The sequence below is a fragment of the Symphodus melops genome (genome assembly GCF_947650265.1).
Source record: "Symphodus melops genome assembly, chromosome: 21".
Classification (NCBI taxonomy): Eukaryota; Metazoa; Chordata; class Actinopteri; order Labriformes; family Labridae; genus Symphodus; species Symphodus melops.
Window position 1 is genome coordinate 3776573 of NC_136711.1, and position 14623 is coordinate 3791195.

Below are 14623 nucleotides of genomic sequence, written 5' to 3' on the forward strand. Positions count from 1 at the left end.
ATACTGTATCTGTGCGTTCGTCGAGTCGGTTGCAAAGAAAAGGGTTTGATAAAAAGAGAGATGAGGAGAGAGGTGAAGACGAGGACAGAGGTGAAGACGAGGACAGAGGTGAAGACGAGGAGAGAGGAGGAGACGAGGACAGAGGTGAAGACGAGGACAGAGTAGGACAGAGGTGAAGACGAGGACAGAGGTCGTGTTGTGGAGCTCTCAGCTCTGCTCTCTGACTCTCCATCAGCAGTTTTCTTCCAGGTTCACGGAGGGGCAGAATCACCTTCCTCCGGGACTTCCCAACAGGAACCTTTGAGACAAATGAGACACCTTGTTATGAGAAGGAGACCAGATTAAAACTCACAGTGGGGGTCGCCGGTGGCGCAGCGGCAGTGCGCGCGACCCCATGTATTGAGGCTCAGTCCTCACGCGCGGGCGGCCCGGGTTCGCGTCTGGCCTGTGGCCCATCTCCCGCATGTCTCTCCCCACTCTCTCTCCCTGATTTCCGACTCTATCCACTGTCCTCCCTCTATCATTAAAGGCAAAAGGCCAAAAACAAAATCTAAAAAAAAAAAAACTCACAGTGAAACTGTTTCAGACTATTATAGAACGGATCCTGACATCTTTTTTTTTTTTTAAAGATTTATTTTTGGCCTTTTTGCCTTTATTGATAGAGTCAGAGGACAGTGGATAGAGTCGGAAGGGGGGAGAGAGTGGGGAGAGACATGCGGGAAGGAGACCACAGGCCGGACGCGAGCCCGGGCCGCCCGCGCGAGGAGCAAAGCCTCGCAACATGGTACGCGCGCGCGCACGCTGCCGCTGCGCTATCGGCGCCCCCAAGGATCCTGACATCTTTGACACTGAGGCAAAGGTTAAATCTGTCTCAACTCAACTCTCAACTTTTGTTTGTTTTGGATTGATTTAGACTGATTGTTCATTTCAAACAGATTCTTACCATTCTCCTCTCGTCTTGACCGCCTCGCTCCTCACCAGCCTCTTATTATCGTCCAGAGGCCGGGCCAGGGCTCGCAGCACTCTGGCACGAAACGGCAAGACCTGAAACGGCACAACATGCGTCCTGGTTTGAGCTTTACATATCATAGACTATGAAAAATAAAATGATTGCCTGAAGGCTTTATTAACCTTTAAATCAAAGCTTTGGCATTTATATAACATTTATTCTAAGGCTGAAGATCTTAATAAATTATCTACTCTTTTTACAAAACTGAGTCAAGTTATCTCAAGAGTCATTTGACTCGAGTCGAAATAAATGTTTTTTCCCATGATATGAATATTGCTAATCGCGTACCTCGTGTTCAGGGAAATAGGAAACAGCATGGATGCAGCGCAAGGAGGAGATTCTCACGTTCTGCAGGACACAAACATCATGTAGTTAAGAAGCAGGGTCAAGAACCAGATTTCAGGCATCGTGTTTCAAATCATAACATCCGGACAGAAGCTGTCTGTGGTGAGATGCACGAACCATGGCCGGACTGGAGGTGAGGTTCAGCAGTCTGTTGATCAACGCTTCGAGCTGCCGGATGAGTGCGGGCGGAGGGTCGGCGAGAACGGGCTGCAGACAGGACAGAGTGGAAAGCTGCACGCCCTGGTCGGGACACGACAAAGCTTCCAACAGCAGAGACAGGAGCTGCAGCGACAACGAGGAGCGTTTTAACAAGCTGTCACACAACGTGGTGAAAGACATCTGTTCATGAAGTTTACTGTTCACTCACCGCGGGGAGCTCAGAGATTTGAACCTGCTTGGGGAGGTTGTTGACAATGTTGGACAAAGCCTTCAGATAGTTTGGTTTTTTCTCTGCAGGGAGAGACACAACACGCACAAGGATTCAAGATTTTAACGCTTGAAAGACAAAGAGAACTCTGACGACAACTTTCCCTTCATAAGGAGCTTACTTTCCTTTTCTTTTATTTAATGTGCATTAAGTGAACGTTTAAAACTAATCTAGCTTAAGTGGTAAATCACATTTTTCATTTAATCTAATCTCTTAAAGTAGGATAGCAGAAGAAAATCACACAGTGCAAAAAATTCAAATAGCGAAACATATTGACTGCATTACTTCCTGTTATCATTCCTGGACTGTCTGTGGTGTAGAGCAGAATGCATTCCTCCTTAATTAAAACTTTACAGCCAGTCATAAAATAACCGTGTACCTTGGGGTGCAGCGTTAAAGCCCTGAACCAACTTTGCTGAATTCTCGCTGAAGAAGCGCTGGCGGTACATGATGCGAACGTCAGCGTGGCAACCGCGGTTCAGGACGTCAGGAGAGTCGCTCATCAGCAGAGAGAAACCGCCTGCAGCCATTGGACCCAGGTCAGCGTCATCGAGCAGAGAGAAGAGCTTCACACACAAGGTTTCAGATTAAAGTTCGTATCAAAAGTTTCATATTTAGTTCTTTAATATCTGTAAAGAATATACTGTATAGCATGGAGAGTGCGGTTACACATTCAACCTTTAAATCTGATTCAGTGCGTGTTGTTACCTTGTCAGTGGCCGCAGTAGACAGAGTGTGGTATCTGAGGAGGAGCGCCTTAGCAACCTGGAGACCAGAGCAACGACACTGCATCATCAACCTCTCAAAGCTACGTCTACATTTATATTAAGCTATTAACTCGATCTTTAGACCGACGGCTCATAATTAAAGGTCACATATTACACTAAATCCTCTCCGTCTTCTGCCTGCTCCACTTTTCAAAAAAATGTGTGCTCAAACAGGCTGTTTGGAGATTTTCCCTTCATGACATCACAAAGGGCAGTAGCCCCTCCCCCAGTTGGGTGACACTCCCACAGCTCGGTGTTTGTTCTGCCCTCTGAGTCTGCCTTCTCACCGTAAACAATAGGACATGGAGCCAGAAAGCACAGAGTACACCCGAGCCCTTCCAGAGAGGGGGCGTGGTCAGACACAGCTCATTTGCATATTTAAAGCTACAGACACAGAAACAGCCTGTTCTGAGCAGGGCTGAAATAGAGGGGTTTATAGACAAGATCAAGTACAGGATCAGGATCATTTATAACATGAAACATCACACAGGTTATACTGAGCACTGAGACTCACTTAAAACGGTTGAAAAGGAGGATAACATGTGACCTTTAAACAATCAACATATTAAAAACTGCGTTACTCTTACCCAGATCAGGAGGGTGAACGCCTGAACGCGTACTGATGAAGATGCAGAGTCCAGCTCAACGCACACTCGCTTCATCGTTCTCTGTATTAGACTGTCGAGATCATCACCTAAAAAAAGAAACAACTCTTCTTCTTTAAGATGACAAAGTGAGGCTCTCTGTTAGGAAAAGAATTGTACATGTGACACAAACTGACCCTGTGGTCTTTTATTAACCAGGCCAGCAAAGCATTTTGCAGCCGAGGTGTACGAGAGCTGGTGGCTGCAGGTGCAGCTCATCTCCTCCAGCTCTGACAGCAGCTGATCCACCTGAGGCACCTCCACCTGGAGGACACGCACAACACTTAGCACAAAGCACCAGTGACAGCAGTGTGTTTTTGTTTTTTTAAAAAGATGAACACAAGACTCACGCTGCGAGGTAATGAACACACACATCCCATGAGCAGGCAGACCATCTGAGATTGGCTCCACGAGTCGCCCTCATGCTTCAAGGAAAACAGAAATACAACCTCAATACTTTTTTAAGGTGCAAGGATGTAAAGCAGGCCTTATCGAGACACTCATTTCCACAAGTCCACAGATACCTTGAGCAGCTGGATGTTTGAAGGGAAGGAGTTGTCGGGCAAAAAGGAAGCGTCGCCGCTCAAAAACAGAGCTACCGTCTTCAACGCCGTCTGTTCTGCTAACCTGATGAGAGGAAACGCAGCAAAAAGGAAAACCACACAAACCACATGAAAAAGGTTCAAAGTAAATGACTGACAGGAACAAGCAGCATGCTTTTAAATAATTGAAGCGATGATTTAACATTTTTAAATGTAGCAGCAGGTAGTCACTGAATTTTCCTCTAATTTATTTAAACCTTGAAACGTTTCATCCAGAGGAGGAATTTCAAACTGCTCAAACATTTGCCACATTTTCTGAAAAGTGAACTCCATGGTTGAAGTGTTGAAAGAGAGACTGACGTGGGCTGGAGCCTGGAGCAGGAAGTACTGATGACTGGGACCATGGCGGACAGGACGGACTCCTGGAGAAGAGGACTACGATGACCAGGCGACTTGTCACCTACAAGAACGGACAACACATTGACATTTCATCTGAAATGATACAACTTTCATAGTTAGACAGTCAGATTTATGTGACGAAGCAAGCATGCAAATTGAGTTATTATAAGATTTATAAACGTCTCTTTAATTTCTAGTACAGACTATAATGTTACTACTACACTTTCAAAATAAGACTATCTGAGTTTAACTAGTGATGGGAGGGTTAGTACCGTAAATTCCGGACTATAAGCCGCTACTTTTTTCTCACACTTCGAGCACTGCGGCTTCTACTCCGGTGCGGCTAATGCATGGATCTTTTATGGGGGACAATGAGCTTCTGCCGCAAAAACATTTGACTTCGTCACGTCGGATCTTAATATCAGTCATTTTGCGCTTCATGCACGCACCCTCATCATGGAAAACACACGGAGAAATACATATGATGCAGCTTTCAAGTTAAAGGCGATCGACCTGGCTGTCAAAGAAGCTAACAGAGCTGCTGCACGTTAAGATGACACTGACAGCGACAACAGAGACTGAGGAAGTGAGTAATGAAGTCATTCTGAGGCAGTGAATGGATGGACTTTTTCTTGTGAAATATATTACGGTCATCTTTTTCATCAGCCGTGTTACAGACACCGTCGGCTAGGCTTCGTATTGTGACGGTTCATGTTGTAAAGTCAGTAGTTGATAATGTGTTCATAATTCCGATTATGTGGAGAGTCAGTGAATGCACCAGCGAGAACGTGTTGAGTGGCTGTATGAGAGAACGCTGGAGGAGAGAGTTGGATTGTTACGGCAAGTTATGTGTTGCTCTCTGCTGTAAACGGCGTGGTCACGGCCGACAGTGATCGGGTTATTAAAAGTTATTAATATTTGAACGCTCCTTTAACGTCCGTACGGACGCTACAGTATTTGCGGATGTTACCGGTAGCCTACGTCTGTGTAAATACCTCTTGTTATAGCGTGGACACCTGCGGCTTATAATCAAGTGCGGCTTATATATGTACAAATACATTTATTTACTTATTTTTAGCCGGTGCGGCTTATATCCAGGTGCGCTCAATAGTACGGAATTTACGGTAATAATAAAAGTGTAATAAAGTGTAATGAAGCAGCTGCTCACCCTGCAGTGCTGCCTGGAGGGCCAGAGACAGCAGGCGAGGGATGATGATGTCATGGAAGCATCGTCCCGTCTCCTCCGTGTCCTTCACCTGCTCGGCTATTCTCTGGAGGCTGCGACACGCCAACACCACCTCCTCTACTGAGAAACCAACACTTCCTGGAAAATAAAAGCACACACATGCATCGTTGTTCTCTGATTGTACGACTGAACTGGACTATTAAAGATGACACTTCAACTTTAACGTTTGTTTTGGGAAAAGCTAGAACACAGATAATCGTGACTTCTGTTGTTTTTTTAGTCCTTAGACTTTTAGTTTCAATGTATTCAGCAAAAATATCAAGGAAACTTAAGAACAAAAATATCTATGATCAATAAAAAAAATAAAAAAAATCTGTTGACTTCCACCAATCATTTAAAGTCCCAGTGGGAAGAAAAACTCTGAATGACCGATCTTCTTCCTGTAAACGTTTCCAGCACTCAAGCGTTTTTCTCGCCTCCTATCTTGTGATTGGTTCGACCCCGATTCAGTGTGAAACCCGTCACAGCGGGGCCGTTAGAGACCTGATTTCAACAGGTGAAAAAGTCTGAAGCAGAATCCAGATCACCTGCGTGTGCTGAGCTGAGGACCTCCATGAGGACTGGTGTGCTCTCCTGGACCACGCTGGGTTGAGTCGACACTGCAGCTAGGGCAGACAAACACCGCTGGCGCACTGCATGATGGGACTTTTGCTCAGAGGATACTCTGTTGTTGTCTTGATCCATGGGATCTTAAAGGGAAGGAGAGGAAAAGCTTTGTGAAGAATTTTCATCCCCTGATGTGAAATCTGTAAATCCAAGACATTTAAAACGTAAACAATCGTGATAAAACGAGAGGCCTTTGACTGACCAGAGAACATCTCCTTCTTTAGTCTTGGGATGAGTTTGGTGATGAAGGCTGCAGGGTGAAGCTCTGCTAAGGCTCCGGCACACTTCACCACAGCGAGACTGAAGGTAGAGAGAGGACAAAGATGCAGGGGGACAAAATGACTGTCACGCTGCAACACAAGAACCTGACGCCTGATTTGACGCCGTCGATGAAAAGAGACTGACCTGACTCCTTCCTCCTCCTCCGTCAGAAGCAGTCTGGTCAGGTGATCTACGGCGAGCTCGACATCCGAGTCCAACAGCAAAGCTGAGAGAGACGGCAGATTTGTGATATTTGAACGGCTCCTGGTGAAACCGCTCGACTGTGAGCTCAGAGAGGAGATGGAAGCTCACCTGTCTGCTGTGCGAGCGAGGTGAGCACGGAGGTGGCTGTGATCTGCAGACTGGAGTTACTCTCCGTCAGAGCTGAAAACACAACGCCGCACAGAGAGGGACGGAAGGCGACGAACGCACTCTCTTCTGGTGTGGAGCGAGGAAAGACAGAAATAGACGGGTCAGCATCAGGTCTGGTTCTAAACTTCCATCCATTATCAACAGTAATGGATGGGGGGGGGGCTCGAGCCAATCACGGCTGTGACTCACATACTGCTACATGAGTTATGATTTTTCTTAGTTCGACATAATTAAATTCACATAATAACATCTGCCGTCTTAATGCAATGCAGATATTTCAAACTCTTTGGGTTCCATAGCTCATCTGACTCCTGTCATTGCCATGAAATAAACCAGCACGTGTGTGGAGGGTGGGAGGAAGCTGGAGCACCCAGCAGGAAATATGCTAACTCCACACAGAGAGGCTCCTGCCTGACCAGGATTTGAACCAGGAACCTCCTCACTATGAGGCAACACTGCATGCACTGAAGTAAAGCAAACTGTGCCGTGAATTCAAAGGCTTTTTGGTGTTTTATCATGTTTAAGAAAAGAGCCGACAGTTCCTTATAACACAGTCAGAGTGCAACGACGCAAAGAGCTCATGATGTAGGATCAAGGCCAGTTTCCTTTGAGCAAGCTTTTGATTATTGTCAGTGACAGAGTTCGACAATGACTCAATTCAAACACGTGTCTGAAGTAAAGCAATGACAGGATTCAGATGATCTGCACTTCATTACCACGGCCGATTTCATTATTTCAAAAAGGACAGAAAATCATAACTCATGTGGAGCACAATGAGAAAAGGATTTTTATTGCTCTTCAATTGATACAAGACACATCTGCAAACAAGGCCGTGACCCTTTGAGTGAGTAAGATGAGTTAAACAGCACTCGCCTTTCTCCGCAGACTGGCTGCCTTTTACCGAGTGGATGAACCGCTGCACCACCTCCAGCAAAGTGCGCCTGTGAGAACACTTCACGAGGACAAACAGACACATTTTCCACAGATTTTATAAAATAAAAAATAAAATCAAAGTTCATTACCTCAGGACTTTGTTCCAGATGTTGAGATACATCATAAAAACGTCTTAAATTGAAGTGTTTGTTTTTTTTTTTACCTGTGTTCTGCTGTTGTACTGCTCGAGTAGAGACGGCATGACAGCAGCTGTGATGACGTGGCTCGCCCTGTTGGAGGCGCTGCAGGCGGCCTGCAGGAGCTTGGCGCTCGGCCACACCAGCTTCAGGTCCGGCTCCGACAGGTGATGTTTACAGTCTGGAATGACATCACAACTTTTTAAAAATCCACTTTATAGGGAGCAGGACACACACACACGCAGGAAACACACACACACAGACACACACACTGTCACTCTCTAAGCCCAACACCGGGTCAGCAGGTCTGCTTCTGCTCCAGGTCACCACTGTGACTGTTTGGTGTCTAGACGAGGAGTTTAAACCTGCTCGTTTTTTTTGAGCGAACATCTGTCATGAACTGGTGCTTTAAAAACTAAAAATGGATTGAGGATTTTTAAAACTCAAGGACGCCTTCTCAAGAGGTAAAGAGTTGACTTTAACATATCTACACTAACTTACTGTACGTTTACATGCTGTTACCAAAGTTAGCCAGCTCTTTACTTTGACAGGAAGCAAACCACCAGCTGTGTTTATCACCTCATCTGTACGTCAACCATCACTGTGGTTTAATCACTTCTCCCCCTGCAGGAAACCTCACAATAAAGAAATCATCTGCACTCAACAGTTAACTCAAGGAAAACTAAGCTAGTGATTCAAATTGGGGGTTTTGTTTGTTTGTTTTTTACTTTCTGTTGTCCAATTTCAGGTGAAATAAAAAAACCCTCTGGATTTGATTCACCAGTATTTCTCTGATCCTAATTTTTGTGCATTTGTTCAGAAACTCCTCGTGTGTTTGTTTGTTACCATGCGTGTACAAATCAGCTGGATGTGAAGACTATTCACCTTTAAGAACGAGATCCAGGAAGGTGCAGAGCGAGTCTTCAGAGTCAGAGGTGAGGACTGAGCGAGACAGACAGGAAGTGATTGCGGCTAACGCGGCGAGGCCTGCAGCCTCGATCTTCTCACTCGACGTCTGAAACACCTTTAATGAAAAAAAACAAACAAGAGAAGAACATTGTTATGATCGTATTGGATTCAGAAAGGCATCACCATTAACATTTAATTTGATCTGAAAGCCCATCTATGGTTTGTTTTGCTTTTAAAGAAGTGTGTTGAGCACCTCGGGGAGGTCACAGCATGACGACATGTTCTCTCTTATGAGGGGAACAAAAGAAAAGATCAGTCCAGACTTCACTTTGCTTTTTTTTCTTCTTTTGTTTGTTTCTTTCACTCCTCAAAGAACTTTGTTGAGGGTCATTTCATTTCGATTCTTCAAAAAAACATTCTCACTTCAAAAAAGAAAGATCCTTTCTGGAGCTTTTTGTGGATACAGTCGAAAATCAGAGAGAGAGAGTGAGTGAGTGAGTGAGAGAGTGAGAGAGTGAGTGAGTGAGTGAGAGAGTAGGGAATGACATGCCTGGAGGACGACAGCCTCAGCACACACGGCGTGCACACTAACCACTATGCCTCCAGACATTCTCTTATGTCGGTCAGCTCTACTGATGGACGGTCATGATGCTTTTATAAGTCTGCAGATATAAACATGTCTGCAATCTGAACCCCCCCCCCCCCTCCCCCCAAGCTAACGGTTCTCAGGTTGTTTTTATTCAAAGCAACAAAGTAAAAAGCCAAAGTCTAATAAAGGCAGTGATGCTCGATGTTTTACCTCTCTGCGTAGCGACGCCCACAGACCCTCCAGGAACTCTGCCAAGTCCTTTTGTTCATATTGTGACACACAGGCAGTCTGAAACACACACACACAAGACCCTGCATCACATTCACACACCTCAGCAGGTGGAATAATTCACTGTATTGTTTATTTAATAGCAGCAGATTTATGTGATCGTTGGAATCAAATATTTAAGCATCAGATGAAATATACTGATATGGACAATAGTTGATTTTTTTCTCACCAGAGTCTGCAGTGAGTCCAGCTTCGCACTCAGAACATCTGAATCCAGTTTCTCAATGATGAGAGGTAACAGAAACTTTAACAGGACAGGAAAAACAAAACACAACTTGAATTCTCTTTAAGATGGTTTACAAGATCTCCATCCAACCCCCCCAAAACAAGCAACGTAAACCGATAGTCATACCTCGGCAAATTTTGGTGTCCCGGCGAGGACGTCCCTCAGAGCCTGGATGAGCTCGTCTTTGGTGATGCCGTGGGGGTCATTGGGAGGCTGAGGTGAAAACGGGAACATTGAAGTGAGATTGAAAGGCTTTGGTAATGGATAGAAATCCTGCGAGCACCTGCACATTTTGACAGGTAAAACCTCTTCAGTGCTAACGGAGATCATTTTAATATTTTGTTGTTTTTAAATAAGAAAGTATTGATTGATAATGACAAGGAAACCGTTTCCGCATGTTACAGATCTGCCTCACTCATGCCGACTTGATGATTTACATGTTCTAATATGTTCTCATTGTTTCTCTGCAGCAGGAACTCAAAAATCTCCCGAGTGCAGAAATACAGTCCGACAGATTTGATAAGAGTGCAGCCTGACTGCTGTTTGTGCGTGCTGCGTTACGTCAGCGCCACGGTCAGACAGTTCGTGTCCTGCCTCAGTGGGTCTGTTTCTGGAGAGGGGGCGTGGCCAGGAGCAGCTGGACACACATCACACGAGAACTACAAGATCATGCGTGAATAAAAAAACAACATGTAAACAACATGTTGCTTTGTCTTAGTGAGGATGATTTGTTTTTTTGTTTGGGGCCTGTTTTGACTAAAAGTTGATAAAGGGATGGAAAACACGATCAGGAGTCTGTAATTTGTGTTTTATTTTGAAAATGACAGGATGCTCTGTGTTTCTTTGTCCGACTTCCGGGCTGGGTTGTTCTATTTTGTTCAGCTTGACGTGTGCGTGCAGCTTACTCCGTCGAATTTGAAACAATGCAAAGCGTGGTGGAGAGGTGCTGCTGGCACGCGACGGAGACGGGCTGCGGCGCTTCCTGTGGAAACAGGAGCAGTGACTGGAGTGACAGAGAACGCTGCCGACAGACCGTGGCGTTCACGGACTATGTGGAGTGCACGGACGACCTTAAGAAGAGTTCGATTTTGAAAATTAGGGCTGGGGGAGATCAATCGTGAAATAAATGCAAAAATGGCATTTACTACGTGGCGTGCACAGAACTACGTGGCGTGCACAGAACTACGTGGCGTGCACAGAACTACGTGGCGTGCACAGACTGCATTTCTGCACTTAAAAGTGTCAGATCATCTTGTTTTATTGTTGGATATGATATATAAGAGAGAAGCCTAACCATACAACTGCGTGACATTTTACACAGACAAACTTTGTGTCTGTGATGTATTTGGAAACGTTTGCTCCTCATGTCATACAGATAAAAGAAATCTCCCACATTCTGTTTGTAGCATCGGTGTCTGTTTTGTTCCAGAGAGCAGACAAACAATCACCGAGCTGTGATCCCGTCATGCAGACATGGGAAATGTGCACACACAGACAAAGAGACAGACGCTGTGTTATTGTGGTATCGAGGTCACAGGAAGTCAGTGATGACATTTCTGTCTGCCGCCCTCCGTGCTTTCGTCAGTTCTCAGACACAGGCAGCTGAGTAAACAGGGACTTACAGGGCTGAAGTCGATGGGGAAATAGCAGGACGTCACCTCAAACAGCTCCTCTGCAAATTTACCTGGAGGCAACAGACAGGAAATGAACGGGAGGAAAAACAGATGCCTGTTGAACTGTGGAATAATTAATGACAGAGCTCCAAGAAGAGGAAGAGAGAAAAGCACAAAGAGGAGGATGCTGAATGTGTGTGCACCTGTGAGTATTCTCACCGAGATCATAACCGCGATGGATGATGTTGCTGGCGATCTGGAAAGCCAATAGGAGATTGCGAGGATCTCTCTCTCCGTCCATTGATTGGACAAAACCAAACACAAAGTCCGCCCCCAAACCTTTCAGCTCTGATGAAACAAACAAAAACACAAGGCTTTGTTTTCCAGTTCTGTAAGATGCCTGACACTAATCTACTTTGCTTATCACAGGAAACGGAGCGCAGGATATTTAGTTGGAGAAAACATGACACAATCATTTGGACTTCTTCCCTTAATATCTAAGGACGCCTTTCTATTTAAATCTATTTAAATCATTAAGTAAACATTTCTACATAAAGTGGACCATTGTTTATCACCATGACATCGTCCTCTATGGAATACAGTGGAGAGGTAGAGTAGTAACACTTCACTGTCACCTCTCCCTCATCTCTCAAACAAAGCAGGCGGTGTGACAGCTCTGTTTCTACGAGGGGAGAAGTGACCACAGTGATGCTGATGATTTCAGCCCGCAGAACTCACTCCCTGTACGTCTCAATCCCCTAAATCACTCGGCTCTCTCTTACCGGCTTCTCTGCTCTCCATGAGGTTGATGAGCAAGTTGTAAACGCACGCTCTCTCTGACAGCATCAAAGACTGGAGAAGAAGAAACAGACTGGATCAGCTTTTTACCCACAATGGTACGGTGTGAAAAAAACATTAAGATTAGTCAAATTTACTAAACAAGCTGATTTTATAGAAGGGAAAGTAGTCTGATAACATGAGCAAACAAGAACGTATGTGTTTGTGCATATACAAGATTTCAAGGCACTCTGCAGCTGCTGATGTTCATTTTAATGTCGCCCACCTGGGGGAGAGGTTAATGCCCTTTGTGATGTCATGAAGGGAAAATCTATAGACGGCCTGTTAGAGCACACATTTTCTGAGTCAAAAGACAGAAAGGATGGACTTCTCTAATCATTCAGGGGTTTGTTGAGAGACGACACATGTTAGAGTTTGAAAAACATAATAAAGTGTATTTTGCATACTATGTGACCTTTCAGCTTCAACTTTCACACTTTGCTCTAAATCTTAAAAAGTCAAGCCTTACCTGAACATGAACATCCTGGAATAAAGACCTCAGCATTGACACGGCTGAGCCAGGAGGCAACGCTGTACATTTTGTCTAAAAATAGCAAACATACATAAACACACAATGAGCATCAGTACCACTGCAATCATATGTGGAACTTTTTAAAAAATGTTTCCCAAACATCAACTATCGTGACACTTTGCCATTTTCATCAATGCATATTTTTAACTTGGCACTAAAACCTAAAAACACAAACACTAACCAGTGCTCTGAGCCCCTGTAAAACAGGAGGTGTGATGACGTAATGGTCCTTTAGACGGTTTTCATAGAAAGCAATGAGAACTTCCACTGTGGAGCGCAGAGACAGGAAAACACATTTACAAAATGTAACTCATGCATACCCATCCTTTCTTCATGTCATTATTTCTCACGGTTATTTGACAGATATATAGAGGTGCTAGAACCAGTCATGGAAGTAATATTTAGGACTTTTTAAAAAAATCTGTAAATCTCTTAAAAACAGGCAAAGTGAAAGTGTACCTTCTCTCTCGGTTAGATTTCCATGGCACTCGTGTAAAACTTCGGAGAGAAGCTGGACGCCTCTGGCCCGTGTGTGAGGCTGAGAGCTGGTCAGACTCGGTCTACATCAGAAAGAGAAATTAAAATCAACTTTCTTTTATTACAGACTTGCTAACATTAATGGGTGCCATTAATAGATGACAACAGCAAAAAAGGTAGACATTTTCCAAATGTTTGACCTTTTATATGCCTGCCTGAGTGACACTGACTTAAAAAAAACCCTATTTATTTAAAGTGAGAGGAGTGCACCTTGAATATGTTGTTTTCTTGATGTTAGAGTATACATGAGTGCTGATATCTTACCCCAGAGCTTCAACCAGCTGCAGGACTGTAAACTGTCCATCTCTCACACCTGAACAGAAAGATGAGTTCAGTCAATAAAAACACACAGAACAGAGATATTACAACACATGAGCATCACTTAGCTCTATCTAGTAGTTAACTACAGATTAACTAGCTAGGAGCAGAGGAGTGCAAAGGTCCCGAGTTCATTGACAGGATGCTACTCAGAAACAAACACAGCAGCTAGCAAGAGGCATGCAGTGACACCACAATGCATCAAAAACATCAATAAACTCATCATTAGTCTGAATGTCAGCATTGTAAAACGCTTGGGATGCATTAAATGCGTGGTGCTCTTGTGAAAAAACGAGCAGACTATTGTCTCCGTTTCTTATAATGAGGTTGTAACCTCACACAGGATGTTGTGGCGCTAACTTAGCTCCTTCACCATCACGCTGTATGTATGCAGCAGACAGGACGACGTTTTCTCTGCAACAAGCTCTTCTGAAAAAGAGTCAAGAAAAACACCAAGTCTTATTTACCCGCTGCGGTGTCTTTGGACTTGCTGTCCTGTAATCCCGAGACATATTCTTCCACCAGAGACAGGAGCAAGGCACTATCCGCAGCCATCGTGCCCATTTTACTGTAGCGCGCATGCGCGAAAAGTTTACGGGTGAAACGTGAAAGTGGCTTTTTTTTTTTACATCAACCTTCTATGAATAGGACCGCAAACGCACATAAAATTTAATGTTGAATTTAATAAGAGTATGCTGCATGATAGACAATCTAATGACAACGTTTGGAATAAAAAATACAGTATTTGTAATTTTGTATTTTAACTGTTGTACTTTAATTTTGAAACTTCATGTTTTCTTAAATTTTTAGTATAACTGCACCGCCGTTTATTTACTGCTCTGTGTGCCCTTGTATTGCCCCCGGGAACAAATAAACTTTTTTTTTATTTAAATACATAGAATTTTTGTTGGCGTTTTGATGTTGCCTTCAAGTGTTATCGGAATTCCCAAAAACTGCAAATAGTTCAAGGTAGCAGGAGTTTAATTATCTTGTTATCTTGACGTAAATTCTCCTTTCTTGCCCTAAACTTCGCCATATGTTGTGCTATTGGTGTGAACAAACTAATATCCATAGCTGTCGTCGAGT

At 44.2% G+C, this 14623-nt stretch overlaps 1 protein-coding gene across 2 annotated transcripts; it reads right to left on the minus strand.

Annotated features, from left to right (window-relative positions):
• Nucleotides 1-179: 179 nt before the first annotated feature.
• Nucleotides 180-14152, minus strand: mms19 (MMS19 homolog, cytosolic iron-sulfur assembly component). 2 transcript variants are annotated; one of them, XM_079334485.1, is made up of 31 exons: nucleotides 14005-14152; nucleotides 13484-13532; nucleotides 13142-13242; nucleotides 12864-12949; nucleotides 12620-12694; nucleotides 12096-12165; nucleotides 11533-11661; nucleotides 11323-11384; nucleotides 9827-9913; nucleotides 9644-9718; nucleotides 9397-9474; nucleotides 8574-8712; nucleotides 7715-7869; nucleotides 7492-7570; nucleotides 6559-6681; nucleotides 6391-6472; nucleotides 6188-6285; nucleotides 5907-6068; nucleotides 5302-5457; nucleotides 4095-4194; nucleotides 3717-3819; nucleotides 3543-3617; nucleotides 3330-3456; nucleotides 3136-3242; nucleotides 2490-2546; nucleotides 2161-2347; nucleotides 1722-1804; nucleotides 1472-1636; nucleotides 1298-1357; nucleotides 944-1044; nucleotides 180-298 (listed from the first exon to the last, which is right to left on the minus strand). In XM_079334485.1, the coding sequence occupies exons 1-31, from the start codon at nucleotides 14099-14101 to the stop codon at nucleotides 268-270; spliced, it is 3099 nt and encodes a 1032-aa protein (XP_079190611.1). In that variant the 5' UTR covers nucleotides 14102-14152; the 3' UTR covers nucleotides 180-267. The 2 variants fall into 2 exon arrangements, with proteins under 2 accessions (XP_079190611.1, XP_079190610.1); XM_079334484.1 differs by having other exon boundaries at nucleotides 6559-6684; nucleotides 14005-14151.
• Nucleotides 14153-14623: the final 471 nt, after the last annotated feature.

Bases quoted from the DNA above. Each gene is read 5' to 3' on its own strand.
- mms19 (XM_079334484.1), bottom strand. From the start codon at position 14,101: ATGGGCACGATGGCTGCGGATAGTGCCTTGCTCCTGTCTCTGGTGGAA. The intron at 9,475-9,643 runs GTGAGAAAAAAA...TGTGTGTTTCAG, and splicing joins TGGACTCACTGCAGACTCTG to ACTGCCTGTGTGTCACAATA. The intron at 7,571-7,714 runs GTAAAAAAAAAA...GTCCTCGTGAAG, and splicing joins AGTACAACAGCAGAACACAG to TGTTCTCACAGGCGCACTTT.